The 14,150-nt window shown below is 38.9% G+C and overlaps 1 protein-coding gene across 7 annotated transcripts; it reads left to right on the top strand.

Moving 5' to 3' along the window:
• Nucleotides 1-12,949, top strand: LOC122669249. 7 transcript variants are annotated; one of them, XM_043866026.1, is made up of 16 exons: nucleotides 1-252; nucleotides 393-443; nucleotides 539-766; nucleotides 1,418-1,516; nucleotides 1,591-1,646; nucleotides 1,934-2,045; nucleotides 2,591-2,770; nucleotides 2,989-3,255; nucleotides 9,229-9,450; nucleotides 9,548-9,751; nucleotides 9,845-9,967; nucleotides 10,203-10,499; nucleotides 10,591-10,689; nucleotides 10,773-11,299; nucleotides 11,391-11,423; nucleotides 12,717-12,949. In XM_043866026.1, coding segments are annotated over exons 1-16 (2,622 nt in total). In that variant the 5' UTR covers nucleotides 1-129; the 3' UTR covers nucleotides 12,718-12,949. The 7 variants fall into 7 exon arrangements, with proteins under 7 accessions (XP_043721961.1, XP_043721950.1, XP_043721942.1 ...); XM_043866015.1 differs by having other exon boundaries at nucleotides 536-766; XM_043866007.1 differs by having other exon boundaries at nucleotides 530-766.
• The last annotated feature ends 1,201 nt before the right edge of the window (nucleotides 12,950-14,150 follow it).

Raw genomic sequence — 14,150 nt, 5'->3', positions numbered from 1 at the left:
GAAGAGAACTAGGGTTTTGATCGGCCAAAAGAGCTTCTGCTAAGGAGAAATACATAACATATTAAGCCTTAAAGTCTCATCGGGAAAGAGACGGAGAAAGGTGGAGGACCAGTTGGAGCTTCCGATTTGATGGAGGCTGCGGCCGGGGTCGCTGCTATTCGCGGCGGTTCATTGCCGATCCCGTCTTCTCAGTCTGCGAGGAAAGAATGGCGAGCTGTTTCTGAAAATTCGGTTCGGAACGCCGGTCTTGAGGTGAAAAATAAAAGCCATTTACTTCTGCAGAATAATGCTACTGTCTTTCGTTTCATCATGATATATCGTTTTGGTTTTTTTCTTCTAACTCTCTTTGCTTCTCCATGATGGCCATTTCTAAGGACGTGGTGGTTGGGCAGGATTTGGAGTGCTCGAAGTTGGCGCAGTCAGATGAGAGAACTGTTTATGAGGTTTTTGAGACCTGAACTGCAATTTTACATTCTCTTTCAGCTTTAGTGTGTGGAGTTTAGACTGAGTGCAGTGATTATTATGCAAGGTGCAGCAGGGAGCGGTACCACTTGAAGCCGACTTCGGTTCGATAACGATGGACGGAAGCCTCGATAACGACATGTTACGGCAACGCCTTCATAGTATCACTAGACAGAGAGAAGAGCTTCAACATATGGAGATCGAGCTTAAAGCCCAGGCTATAGCTAGATCGCAGATAATGGAGATGCAGGACAACTTGGATGCGCAAATCAAAGAACATGCCAATGCTGCAGCCAAACTACAGGTATTGGCCAATCCCTTGTTTCTTACCTGTCTTTTCCCTTATCTGATTACGAGATTCTGGAAGAGTGCCAAAATCAGTCTGCCTGCTAGAGTAGCTTATTATTCATTTTGGCCTTACTATTTTCACTCTCCTCGGGTATAAATGATTTAGTTCTTCGGCCAAATCTTCTATACAATGAACATTACTGTTCTCCATGTATGCCTATCATGGGGTTGATGGAAGTGTTTTATGATTGTGCATTGTACAGTTTTTGATTAGTTTTATTGTCCGAGGGATATAAAGGAATTTCTGCTGTATCAACCCGCATGGTTCACACTGTAGATGTGTTGTGCGAGAACAAGATCAGCACTGCTTGTGTTGGTGCTATTATGAACATTTTTTGGTTGAATTTAGTTTCAGGGAAATACTTGTGTTCCAAAAAGTTGCAGTAAAATATTTGGGTTCTTAAATTCTTCACATTCTATAGTTGATTCTGGCTTCTTCATTACCAGGTTGGTTATTTGTGCGGTTGGAGTGACATTTGTACTCTATACAATGTTTCTCTGACTTATTTGTGCTCTAAGTGACTAGCATGCCATCATTGCATATCAAACCCAGAGATGACATAATGATTTGCTACTTGTGGTGATTTGTGTTTATCTCGTTATGTAGGAGCAACTACAAGAAAGGGAACAAACCATACATGAGTTGGAAGCAGAGATGGAAGAGAAGGAAAGAGAGCTGCGCGCAATTAAAATTGATAGTGAAGCGGTTTGTAAACCATTTTGATTATTTATCTACTTCATTGGATTCTTTATTGAGTCTTTTTTGTTTTACTTTGTCAGGCTTGGGCTAAAGAGGATCTTCTTAGAGAACAAAACAAAGAGTTGGCAACCATTCGGTATGTGCTGGTGTCTTTATGAAACTCCATCTCATGTGCATCTAATGGACCGTTATTGTATAACTGAATGCATCTGGAATGGATATGCCTCCAGTTTGGTGTTCATGGAGAAGAGAAGTTACTTATTTTTCTGTAGGATTTAATCAACTCGTTATAGTTTTACGGGGTCTTACTACTAGTAGATTTATCTTCACTGCAAGTTCCAAAGAGGTTTTTAAGTTATGCCATTTATTTGGAGGTGAGGAACATTAAATGATTCAATATGTGGTTCCTTCTCTCTCTTGCAGAAGAGAGCGTGATAATTCTGAAGCTGAAAGAGCACAACATCTCAAACAAATGCATGAGCTGAACGAGCATATTCAAGGAAAAGATAGGCAGCTTCTTGAATTGGAGGAACAGGTTTGTTCACTCACATTTTACTTTTTACGATGTTCTGTGAATTTGTAGTACTTTTGGAGTTGAATTTAGCACTCAATAGTTCTGTAAGCTTTAGTGTAATTTTAGCTAAAGATCTATGTTACAGATTGCAGTTTTTCTAATATATGGATCTCAAGTTTATTTCATCCTGTTTCAAGAATTCATTTATTGTGTTTGTAGAATGTTGTAAGTCACAATCATAATATACTGATGTTGGTATAACTGGACTCTACTGCATCAAATTTCCTTTATGCTTGCAAGATGGTAATGTGCTGCCCCTTAAATCATGTTTGCATGTTGGGAAGTTAAAATATTCACTAATATAGTCTTTGGATTGCATCCATAGGCAGTAGTATTATTTTTTCTTCTTTCTCTTGTGCCCCTCCTTTTAAAATATTCTCTAATTTTGTCTTTGGATTTGCCTCCATAGTTAGTATATTATGTTTTAGCAGTCTCAAATTTTCTTTCCCCCTCCCCCTCCCTTTACGAAAAGTGAAGATATTGCCTAACAAAAGCCTGCCTTTCAGAATAGGGTTGCACAGGAAGCTATACTTTATAAAGATGAACAATTAAGGGAGGCCCAAGCTTGGATTGCACGTGTTCAGGAAATGGATGCCTTGCAATCAACAACCAATCATTCCTTACAAGCTGAACTGAGAGAACGTACTGAACAATTTAATCAGTTTTGGCTTGGTTGTCAAAGACAGGTTACTTTTAATCTTTATCTCCCCACTCTATGTGTGTTTTGTTGAATCCTCTCTCTCATCCTTTGCACATAGGAAGCTCTCACACCACAAGTCCACAACTCTTGTGATAAACATTTCTGCTTTCCTGTAATATCCCCTTCAAAAAGAGTTGAGCTTATCTTCTATTTTAGTTGAATTTTGTGCTTTGAGGATTGACTTTTTTATTGCATTGAATTTAGTTTGCAGATATTGAGCGGATGCATTTGCATACTATACAACAACTTCAGTTAGAGTTGGCTGAGGCAAGAGAAAGGAGTGGAATTTATAATGATGAATCACGGATGGCTCATGCAGCTGCAGAGGATGCATCCCCTTTTGGGCAGAACAGGGGAAACCAACTCAATGTAATAGATGGTGGAACATTAAATGGTAACCCTGGAGCTCCTCCAAATGGGAATGTAGAGAATGTCGCTCCCTTTGTTACAACTGGAAATTCATCAACCAAGGTAGGAATGCAAGACCACATTCTATCAAAGATTACAAATTGTTGTGATTATTATTATTATTTTATTGCTTCTTCTCCATAGTATTATTGATATCCCTGGTTGCTAATACTGATTAATATGCCTATTGTGCAACCTAGTAGGTCTTCCCATTCCTTTTAGCATTCTAATACATATATGCTAATTTAGCATCCTCCTAGTATGGGTGGTGAAATACATTTGTTGGATAGATTTTCTTAATTGTGATTTTGTGAGTTACTTATTACCTAGAAGTGTGTTGCTTTCAATATTTCTTAATTTGGGAAAGCATAGTACATGTTCTTTGACGTTGTTATGTGATTTTGTCATAGTTGTCATGGCGTCCCAAGGCGTTGGAGTGGGCCTGAACGCAAGGTGACGCCAACTTAGGCATGCCTAGGCTCCCTCGCCAAGGTGACTAGACGCCTAGGTGATGGCTTGACTGTAGATTTGAAACCTATCCACAATGCAGAGAAAGTGAGAAGCACAATGAGTAAAAGAAAGAACAATCAGATAACCGCAACGCAAGGATATATGTGGTTTGGCAAGGTGTCTAATTCCATGGTGAGATGAGAGCGGCTTCACTAGCAATGGAGAATAGAGTTACAAGCTCTCTTCCTAACACCTCTTTGCTTACAAAGAATTCCCTTTTATCCTTAATGACCCCCATCACTAGCAATTTAAAGGGAAAAACATGAAGATGCAATTTCCGACGTTACCCCCATATATTATGGGCTTTTAACGGCCCTTTAGAGGCGGCTTACAACCCAAACCACAGAATACAAGATATCAATCCTCAACATTGATTTTGTAGATAAATACAGTTCCTCTCCTATAATTGTTCTTTTCTTCATACAAACCTTTTTTGTCTTCAACGTTGCATCTGATTCTATCAACAAAAGGTGTCTGTGAATGTAATGAATGGAAAGGAAGGCCTGATGAGAAAAAGTGGATGGAGATGAACCCACAACGCGATTTGATGCATTTGGCTGTTCATTTGAAATAATTGGATCTAAACATGATAAGACAACTCTAATTGTCAGAGGCGACCCACAACCCAAACCATGGAATACAAGACATCAATCCTCAATATTGACAACTATGGATTTTGTAGATAAATACAGATCCTCTCCTATAGACTGTTTTGAAACATGATAAGAAAGCTCTAATTGTTAGAGAGAGTAATCCAATATTTGTGCTTTAATGAGTCTTACATCATTAGTCTATGTTTATAACTGATCCAAATATAGAAAAGATTCACTACCCCAGAGTTTTACCTTGTAAAAACACCATTTAGTTGGGCTAAAGCTACAATTGAGTTTTCAGTCGTTTTTTGTATTGCTTGTCCAAGACCTCTTATTGATTGTAGGCTTTGGTTTACCTCAATGGAAATGAAGCCTGGCTGGTGCATGGACCTAACGGTTACTGGATGGTTAAATATTGTAAGTTAATCCACCTGGTTGAAAACAAATGAGTTGAACCATGATGGATGCACTACTGGGCTTTTAATATTTAACCATGCTTGTCATGGTTGACGTTTGGGTCTTCCCCCCTATCATTTAAGCTCTACTCTTTGCTCGATTGAGTGTTCATTATGTGCCTCATGACATTTGGTGTTTTGATATAGTTTAACTCAATGTTTGAAATTATTTTGGTCAAAATTTCACGCAGTTTCAACAAATGGTCAAAATGGAACCAGGTGTGATACCTGAGTCTTACCAAGTTATGGTCAAAATTTTGCAGTTTCAGCGAAGTTCCGACCATATTTCGGGTTTTAGTATTGTTTTGGTCGAGCCCTTTTTGCAGTTTTGGCCAAATTTTTACCATGTTTCAGATTTTGATATCTTTTTGTCTCCAACGAGGGAAACTTCCTAGAAAATCTCTCCTAGAAAACCTCAGTTTTTTTGAGATTTTTGGTCAAATAACTCTCATGTTTGTAATGAACCACATATAACATTTAATAATTATGAAATGGTGTCTACTTTTATTTTATTCATTCTTAATGCATATTTTAGTTGTTTTGACTAAATTATTTGTGTTCTAGTACCAAATTTTGTGTATACATCAGTGTGCAACGTATACTACCAACCTAGGGTTCGAAGCCAATTTACTATTTTGGTTTTTCTTTTTTAAAATCTAAGGGTTCCACTATGTTTAGAGGGCCTTGGGGTGTCTCAGAAGTTTCGGGACCTAATTTTGTCATTTGGGCATCAAGAACAACAACAACAAAAAAAAATTAGCCTTATCCCAACTAAATGGGGTTGGGCCGGTTGGCTACAGTTGGCTACATGGATCCTTGCAAAACAAAGTCGGGAAAACTGACTGAAAGTAAGAGGAATGAAGAAATGCAGAAGTGAAGATGAGAAATGAAAAGTGAGAAATGAAAGTAAGCGGAAACGGGTACAGCCCAAGGTGTAAAGAAAATCTCAGCTAAATGGGTTCGGCAACATGGATCCTTGCCCTCCAATAGGCTCTATCCGAGTTCATGCTTGGTACAAGGCCCTGACTACACATGCAATTCCTTACAACCTCTCCTATGGTCATTTTAGGCCTGCCCCTAGTTCTTTTAGCTCATATGGCCATTTGGGCATCGAATCCAGCAATTGAAACCTGCAGCCAAAACTTACCAGGTTTCAGTCAAAATTCCGCAGTTTTGCGAAATATTTAAGTTTCAACAACCTCTTATCCCAATAGCTTGAGCTGTTAAGTAAGGGCTACAAAATGTATATCAACATACAACAACATACCTAAACTATGTACACGCATTGATCAAAAAGCGTCCACCTTGGTTAGAAGTGTGGACAAGGCAACACCTTGTTCACAAAGGCGGGTGCCTTTGTGCAAACAGAAGGGCACAAGCATGCCTAACAGTTAAAAAAGCACCTTTCTCCTAGGCGCTTTGACAACTATGGTTGAGACAAATTTATGTATGAAAGCATATCTATCAGAAAATAAAAGTTTGTGAGAAGGCATAAACAGAACTGTTTGACTTGTACAGCATTCTGAATTTTCTGGTTGCATAGGACATGAATGGGTCCTTGAATTTATCTCGATTTTCATTTATTGGTTACTAATTTGCTCAGGCATGTATCCTTCTTGTGTTTCAATACAACAACAAACTCAGCATTATCCCAACTTAATGGGGTCAGCTACATGGATCCAAACACAACAAAGTTAGGTCTTTCCGCCTAGCATCTGCATTAAAAACCTAGATGAAAAGTATAGAGGGATATCCTCCTGTTTGTAAGAGGTTATTTAAATTTCAATATGTCCGTGTATCTAATGGTTACTGTGGTTGATTTTGTTTTGGAAGGTCAGTAGAGGGGGTTTTTAAGTGTTGGATTGTGTTAATAAATTGCATACTGTTAGAAGAGAGGAGAAAATATGAAATGGCTTGAGTGAGTTCATCTTCACACTCAGCCCCTTCATTTATAACATTCACTTATAAGGCATAATTACAATACTGTCCCTGTATAGCCGACTATGCTTATAACAGGGAATAAACAAAGAAAAAAACCCAAAATACCCTTATCGGGTTACATAACTTAACACCTTCCCTCAAGTTGGTGCATAGATATCACACATGCCCAACTTGACTAGACTAGGATGAAATAACTTTTTACTTAACCCTTTAGTGAATACATCTGCAAGTTGATCATCATATTTCACAAAAGGTATACAAATCTGTTCACTTTCTAACTTCTCCTTGATGAAATGTCTGTCGATCTCCACATGCCTGGTACGATCATGTCGCACTGGATTGTGAGCAATGCTGATCGCTGCTTTGTTGTCATAGTACAACTTCATTGGACAATTAACAGAACCACCAATTTCCTGGAGTAAGCTCTAAAGCCACAATAGCTCACATATGCCCTGAGCCATGGCACGGAATTCTGCTTCAGCGTTGGACCTAGCCACCACATTTTGCTTTTTTACTTCGCCATGTGACAAGGTTACCTTCTACAAAGGTACAATAGCCTGAAGTGGATTTCCTGATAGGTTTACCACCCCAGTCAGCATCTGTGTAAGCTTCAATGCAAAGATGATCATGTGGAGATAGGAGAATCCCTTTCCCTGGAGTTGACTTCAAGTAGTGGAGAATACGAAGAACAACAGCCATATGGGTGGAGTAGGGATCATGCATGAACTGACTGACCAAGCTAACTGCAAATGCAATGTCTGGTCTAGTGTGGGAGAGAAATTAGTTTTCCCACCAACCGTTGATAGCGCCCCTTATCAACAGGATCACCATCTTCTCTTGTAGACGAGTAGTAGCCTCCAAAGGGGTGTCACATGGGTGACATTCTAACAAATCAGTCTCTGAGAGTAAGTGCAGAACATATTTCCTTTGAGAGAGAAAGATGTCTTTGGGAGAATGGGCAACTTCAATCCCAAGGAAGTACCTGAGCTATCCTAGATCTTTTATTTCAATTTCTCGTCCCAAGAAAGTCTTTAGGTGAGAAACTTCATCTGTATCATTGCCAGTCATCCCTGACTTATTAGGTAATTTAAACTGACTAGGAAACTAGAATACTAAAGGAAATAGACTCAAAACATGGCTGGACTTATAGAGTCCTAATCCAACCCAACTTACATCACATGACCACTTAAGTTGTCACATGACTACTTAACCAAGTCACATGATCACTTAAATTGAACCAATTGGATGCAACAAATTTGAACCTGTTCAATTAAAAAACATAAAAATAAACTAAGTATTGGGCTAATCCCGTATGCAACCTATGTACCCCTAGTTTAGGCTCATTAAAGTGACCTATTACATAGAAAACCCTTTGGATCAAAGGCCCAACATATATATATCCCAACCCTAGACTTATTCCTAATAAAATAAGCTCATTTGGGTGATGAATCTGCATCACCACCCTTGTATGCTGAAATCAATTCAGAGAAAGGGCAATCTGAAAGAAACTCAAACAAGTGGTTGGAAGGGATGGGGAGTGATTCTCTAAGGTGAAATACACTCCTCTAAAAAGAACCAGCAGCCAGCTGAAAGGAAGAAAAAAAACATCCAAGCCCAAAAAATCGATGAGTTTCAGGGTTTTGAAACAGATTTTCCAGAGTGATAAGGCATATGGATGGATGGATAGATGTTGCAAAAGGATGCAGATGAAGGTCCAAAAGGGAGAAGAACAATCTATAAAGAGTGGAGGCTTTGTTTATCGAGAATCTTGGAAAAGCTTCAATACCGCAGGAAAGAAGGCAGCATCTATTGGGTAGAAAAGGGTTTAAATCGTGAAAAAGGTAGGAGGTAGGTTTGAGGGCAGCAACTAGATCATAAGATCACCTCATTCGTGTGGCCTTAAGGTGAAGGAGAAGAACCAAGAGAAAGAGGACAGAAGAGATCGAAGGAAGGGGAGGAGAAAGAAGAGACGATAGAAGGAGGCTGGAGTTTGGAAACTTGGACAGAATAGGGTTAGCTCTGATACCATGTTTGAAGAGAGGAGAAAATATGAAATGGCTTGAGTGAGTTCATCTTCACACTCAGCCCCTTCATTTATAACATTCACTTATAAGGCAGAATTACAATACTGTCCATATGTAGCTGACTATGCTTATAACAGGGAATAAACAAAGAAAAAAAACCCCAAAATACCTTTATCAGGTTACATAACTCAACACATACCTTTCCATAACAGTGATTACTGGTTGCACACATTCTCACCCAAATGAAGCTTTGGGAATGTTTTCATCTTCCTGTCAATGCTTGTAGCTGTATAATTATTCTGGGAATTATCAATGGTTGTTTGAGTATTGTAGAGACTAAAATGAATTCATCATGTCTAATGTTTGAATTTTAGGTGTTTGTTTTATTGCAGTGATTAGTATCAAGTACCACAAAAGGGGAAAAAAAGAGAGTAGCATCTTTACGTGATGTTTTTAGTTTCTGAGTAGTTTAAGTCCCAAATTTTGATCTTCTTTTTTTTGGGCCCTTACTAGAATGATCATATCCCTGGAGTTCCGGTTGTCCCATCTTCGCTACTTGGGGTGGGAACCTACCTTCCACCTGGGCAGATGACAGCACTGCACCCTTTTATTATGCATCAACAAGGTGTTCTGCAGTCTGTACCATCATCCAATTCACATGTGCCTCAATCCAATGTGAACCATTTTCAGCCAGTGTCTGCAATGTCATCCCACCAACACTGGCAGTATCAGCAGGTGATGACAGTTGAAATTCGTAGTGTGAAGTCTTCATTTAAATTGCCATCCTTAATTTTTAATTCTTAGTTTTCCTTTCTCCCACCTCTTCCTTTAGGCTGCATCTGAGGGTTCACAGATGTCAAATCAGAACCAATATCAGCCATCTCAAACAGAGCAGAATCTTTTGAGGTCTGACACTCATTACGAGTATGCACTTTCTGGAAATAGTCAAGTTCTCCATTCAGACTATCTGGACACTCATCTCAGCTCAAACCAGGAACATGGTTCTGAAATCACTTCATCCAGTGAGGAAGCACAGGTTGTGGTGGATAATGTTCTTGTTTGTATTTTTTCAATTTGTAGTCTTTTGTTTTATCAGACAATGATCTACTGAACTATTGTCTTGAATCAGCTTCTTGAATCAAGTGGTAAAGGTTACTTGATGATGCAGCAACCACAGAACTCACATGAAACCTCTTCCCTGTTTCATGATGCATCAAGATCCGAACCTTCTGAACAGAAGAATGAGACAAAGGTTTGCCATTACTATTTTATTGAGGTTCAACTTGATCAAGTTGGGCCAGATAGGCACCTTACTGTTAGTCTGCTATAGATTTGTCTATCTACTTGGTTCATGATTTCTTATTGTAAGGGGGAAGAAAAAAATGTTGTGCCTCTTAAAGTAGTTTCTATATGGTCAGCCTTGAATCCTGAAATCATCTGATATGAAGTGTGAAAAATTAACCCAACATTATATTCTGATGTGACAGGATGAAAAGCTGTCAGAGGTCAATCCATGTGATGGTCAGTGTTCAAGTGCAGAACAATCATGGTCTGCTATTCATACATCACCATCAGATGTCCCAACCCTTTTAGTTAATTCCAGTGAAACCACAGACTTCCATAGGGTTGTGCCTGAAACTTCCATCTCTGCTGGACGGGCATCAAATTTGCTGACACCAGGAAAGATTTCTAAGCCTATTCTTCTAGATGAAAAATCACTGTTGGCTTGCATTGTTCGTGCAATTCCTGCTGGATCTGGTGGCAGAATTAGAATTAGTTCCACTGTGAGTTTCGTACCATCTCACACTAGTACGGTCTTTTCTCTTTCCAAATCTTTCCTTTTTAGCAATTGTACCATATCCATGTCAAATGCAGCTTCTGAATAGACTTGGAAAGATGCTGGCTCCTCTCCATTGGCATGATTACAAGAAAGAATATGGAAAGCTTGATGACTTTGTGGCCGGTCATCCTGAAGTAAGTATCTGTGTCCACATACTGTCAAATTGATAATTATATAAATTTAGGTTATCATGAGTGCACTCACTTTGCAATTTCAGTTATTTGTAATTGAAGGGGACTTTATTCAGCTTCGTGAAGGAGCACAAGAAATCATTTCAGCTACGGCAGCTGTTGCCAAAGTTGCTGCTGCAGCTGCAGTTTCTGCTCCTTATTCATCATTGTTGCCCTCTGTTGCTGTTACTCCCATGGCACAGACTCATCGTTTAAAGAAGGTTCCATCCATTGATGCCAAGCCTGTGAAAGTTGTTTCAACAGAAACAACTATTACAACTCCTGGAGATGTGTCTGACAAGCTTTCAAAATATTCAGTCATGCAGAATCAGCATTCAAATGGTGTCTGTTTTAACATTGGTCAGGGTCTCTCAAATGTAAAAATTTTGAGCAAACCTAAAGATGTTCAAGATTCAAACGGCTTTCAATCTGAGATACGGGCTGGCCATACTTCAGTGCATTTATCGGTCGGAAATGGAGCAAATCCTGACAGAACAGGTTTAGCTAGCTTTCCAAACAAAGGATCAAGTAATGGGAGACATGGTACAAATTTTGGAGGGAAACAGCAGGGAAGGTAGTAAGATGTTTAGGTAGCCCTCATTTTGCATTTCTTTCTTTTAGAATTGGTATAAACTTGTTTAATTGAATGTTTGATTCTTTGACAGAGCAACTTCTGGTGCTTTGACATCTAGAAGATAGTAAGTATTCTCATTCATTCTAAGTTTCCAACTTCAAAAGAAATATTTAATTTCCTTTTGCTTTATTTGCTGCTAGTCCTTTATAATATCTTCTTGATGGTCATAACTGCACATCATGACCTCGACGATTGATAAATGATTTGTAATCTTCTGGATAATCTCTTTTTTTCTTGGACAAGTTTGTGATTACTCAAGGACTGACTCTCAATTAGAGATTGAACCTAGAGAATGCTGGCACACCTGCCTGCTCTAACCTGCCTTTCAATAGGGGCCTGTAACTGTAAAATGGGTTGTGGGTTGAGAAGGGGTCTTGGACATGAATGGCCAGTGTAGCCATTCAGCCTGCACCTGCCTAGCCCGGTAATCAAGGTTATCTGATTATTTAATAAAGGGGAAAGGCTCTCTCAGCCATTGGGGTAGGGTATGCTAGCACCTGTGTCTCTTTCCTCATATAAAATAACTTCACTGCTCTCCAATATACGATATTGTCTTGCCGCCACTCATAGGTGCAAGCCTGCTTGTCCAGAGCATCCTTTACCTTAAATAAGGTATGGGGAAATGGTTTCTGTGGAAGAGTGTGGCCCCTGCGCCTAGACACAGCCACACAGGTGGGTGAAATGACTGGCCTCCCCTCATGAAAGGCGGAAATGCCGTCCTTGTTGATGCTTCAAGCTTGCTCCCACAGGGCCACGCTCCCCCCACAGAGAACTCTTTCCCATTAAGTATTTAGATTATTTATATTTTATATTATTTCAATAAAGTTATTAAGAACGTTGGTTTTTTTATTTTTGTTTTTAATTCTGAACAGGCCACCTGAATACTCATTAAATTGGCTGGGCATGGGCATGCCCATCTCCTCCTCATTGGACAAGGAGGCAGGTTTAAGTCAGACATATAAGCTTGAGATCCTTGGCCCATTTTGTTGGAACTTCATTACTTGCCATCCCTAGGCACGGCTCAATGTGCCAGAAGGTGGAACCAATGCCGAGTCAATTTTACGAAGCATACCTTCAACTGTCCCTGTCTTGTTTCATCATTGTTCATAATTTTCAGCTCTTACTTTTGTAGTTCATCATTATTCCTTTCTTTTTTTTTTTTGTGTGTTTTAAAGGATCCACTTGCTTTAGTTCAAGCACAGCTACTGCCATTGAATTTTCCAGTGTAGTTATGATGAAGTTGATTAATCTCATTTCTATGCCATTGAATCAGTTTCTTGCAGATTGCCTCTTAATGTTTATGTTCCTTTCATGAATTACTGTAAATTTCTTTAGTAATTCTGTTATGGTTTGGCAGGAACCAAATTCAATGTTATGAAGACACATTCATAATGGAGCTGAATCATCCATTGCTGCTTGGATTGGTGGAAGTAATTTGGGGGTTGGTGTATTCTCAGGTTGGAGTTTTCCGCTCTACCATAATCTTCATTTTGGGGTGGCCTGCTGGGTAAAAATGTTTATCATTATTTTTATATTTTAAGCTTCATTTTGGGATGGCCAGCTGGTTAAGCATTTATCTTTTCATTGGAAAAGATATTCTTGTGTTTTTTCTAATTGAATGGATCTTAATTTTATGAAGGCGGGGTGGGGGGGTGGGATAGGGATATTCGGGAAGATTGGAGTCTTTTTAAGAATTAGTGATGGAGTAAATCTCTTCTCCCCACCCCCGCTCCTCTGACCTCAACCCCCTATCCAAAAAAAAAAAGAAAATAGAGAATGGAAAATTTTATTCCTATGAACTTTAATTTGAACTATGACCTTTTATCACGATTTGCATGCGTCCCAAATGGAACATCAGCAACCTTCTCGCTCGAGAAGGGATATGCCTTAAAATAGGAAATTTTGGAAATGCCATAAGATTTCATTGTAGTGAAAATAATGGAGTAGCCCTTTAGAAAAATTTATTCCTATGAACTTAACTTTTTAAGTGCTGTTGGTGCTTGTTCAATGTTACAATATCACGTCTGTTATGGACTTGTCTTCTCTTATAACATTTAATAACTTGTACATCACTCTTTAATTTGAACCCACCATGCCATGTGGAAAGAAATGGACATAGGTGTGTCTGTTACAGTTTTTATGGGCACATGTTATATTGATCAATGAAATGGGATCTATGTAACATGGTCACATACAAAAGTCTTAACTAATTGCTGGCGGTGCTGGGTGTGTGTTTGCACCCCATTTTCGGTCTATTTTGGTCAATTGAGAAATAGATTGAAATCTATTTCAGTGAAGACTAATATGTTAATTAGTGGTCGAAAAAACAAACAGTCAGTGATTGAAAATAGTTGGAAAACAGTCACTGATCAAAAATGGTCCAGGACCGAAAATGATCAATGGCCAAAAAACCATGTATACTTCAAGACCGTGCATTGCATGTGTCATGTAATGGGTTTCTTTTTGAAATTTGAACAACAAAGTGGGAAGGTGGTGAAAGAGGTTATTAACCATCTACAAGTGTTCAAATTTAAATTCAAATGTGAAAGTGATGGAGATGGGAAGTTACTTAACCACCTAATGACTACGAGAGATTGCTAGCTACAACACGGTGAGAAAATTAATTTGATTGCTTCTTTTTCTTATTTTTGGCATTGCAATCTTTGCATTTCTTTTTGAAAAGTCCTTGGATTACCAAGGCACTGGTAGAACCTACTCTTTTATTCATTTCAGTTTGTGGCATTTTCAAATCACATCGTCGATGTCGAATTTAGTGGCAACATTTTTGGCA

This window comes from Telopea speciosissima, chromosome 1, assembly GCF_018873765.1.
Source record: "Telopea speciosissima isolate NSW1024214 ecotype Mountain lineage chromosome 1, Tspe_v1, whole genome shotgun sequence".
NCBI classification, from domain to species: Eukaryota; Viridiplantae; Streptophyta; class Magnoliopsida; order Proteales; family Proteaceae; genus Telopea; species Telopea speciosissima.
This window is presented reverse-complemented; position numbering and strand designations above follow the sequence as displayed.

Coding starts and splice junctions, on each gene's coding strand:
- LOC122669249 (XM_043865982.1), top strand. CDS start 130: ATGGAGGCTGCGGCCGGGGTCGCTGCTATTCGCGGCGGTTCATTGCCG. Junction 767..1,417: donor ATGCTGCAGCCAAACTACAG/GTATTGGCCAAT, acceptor CTCGTTATGTAG/GAGCAACTACAAGAAAGGGA. Junction 2,046..2,590: donor TTCTTGAATTGGAGGAACAG/GTTTGTTCACTC, acceptor CCTGCCTTTCAG/AATAGGGTTGCACAGGAAGC.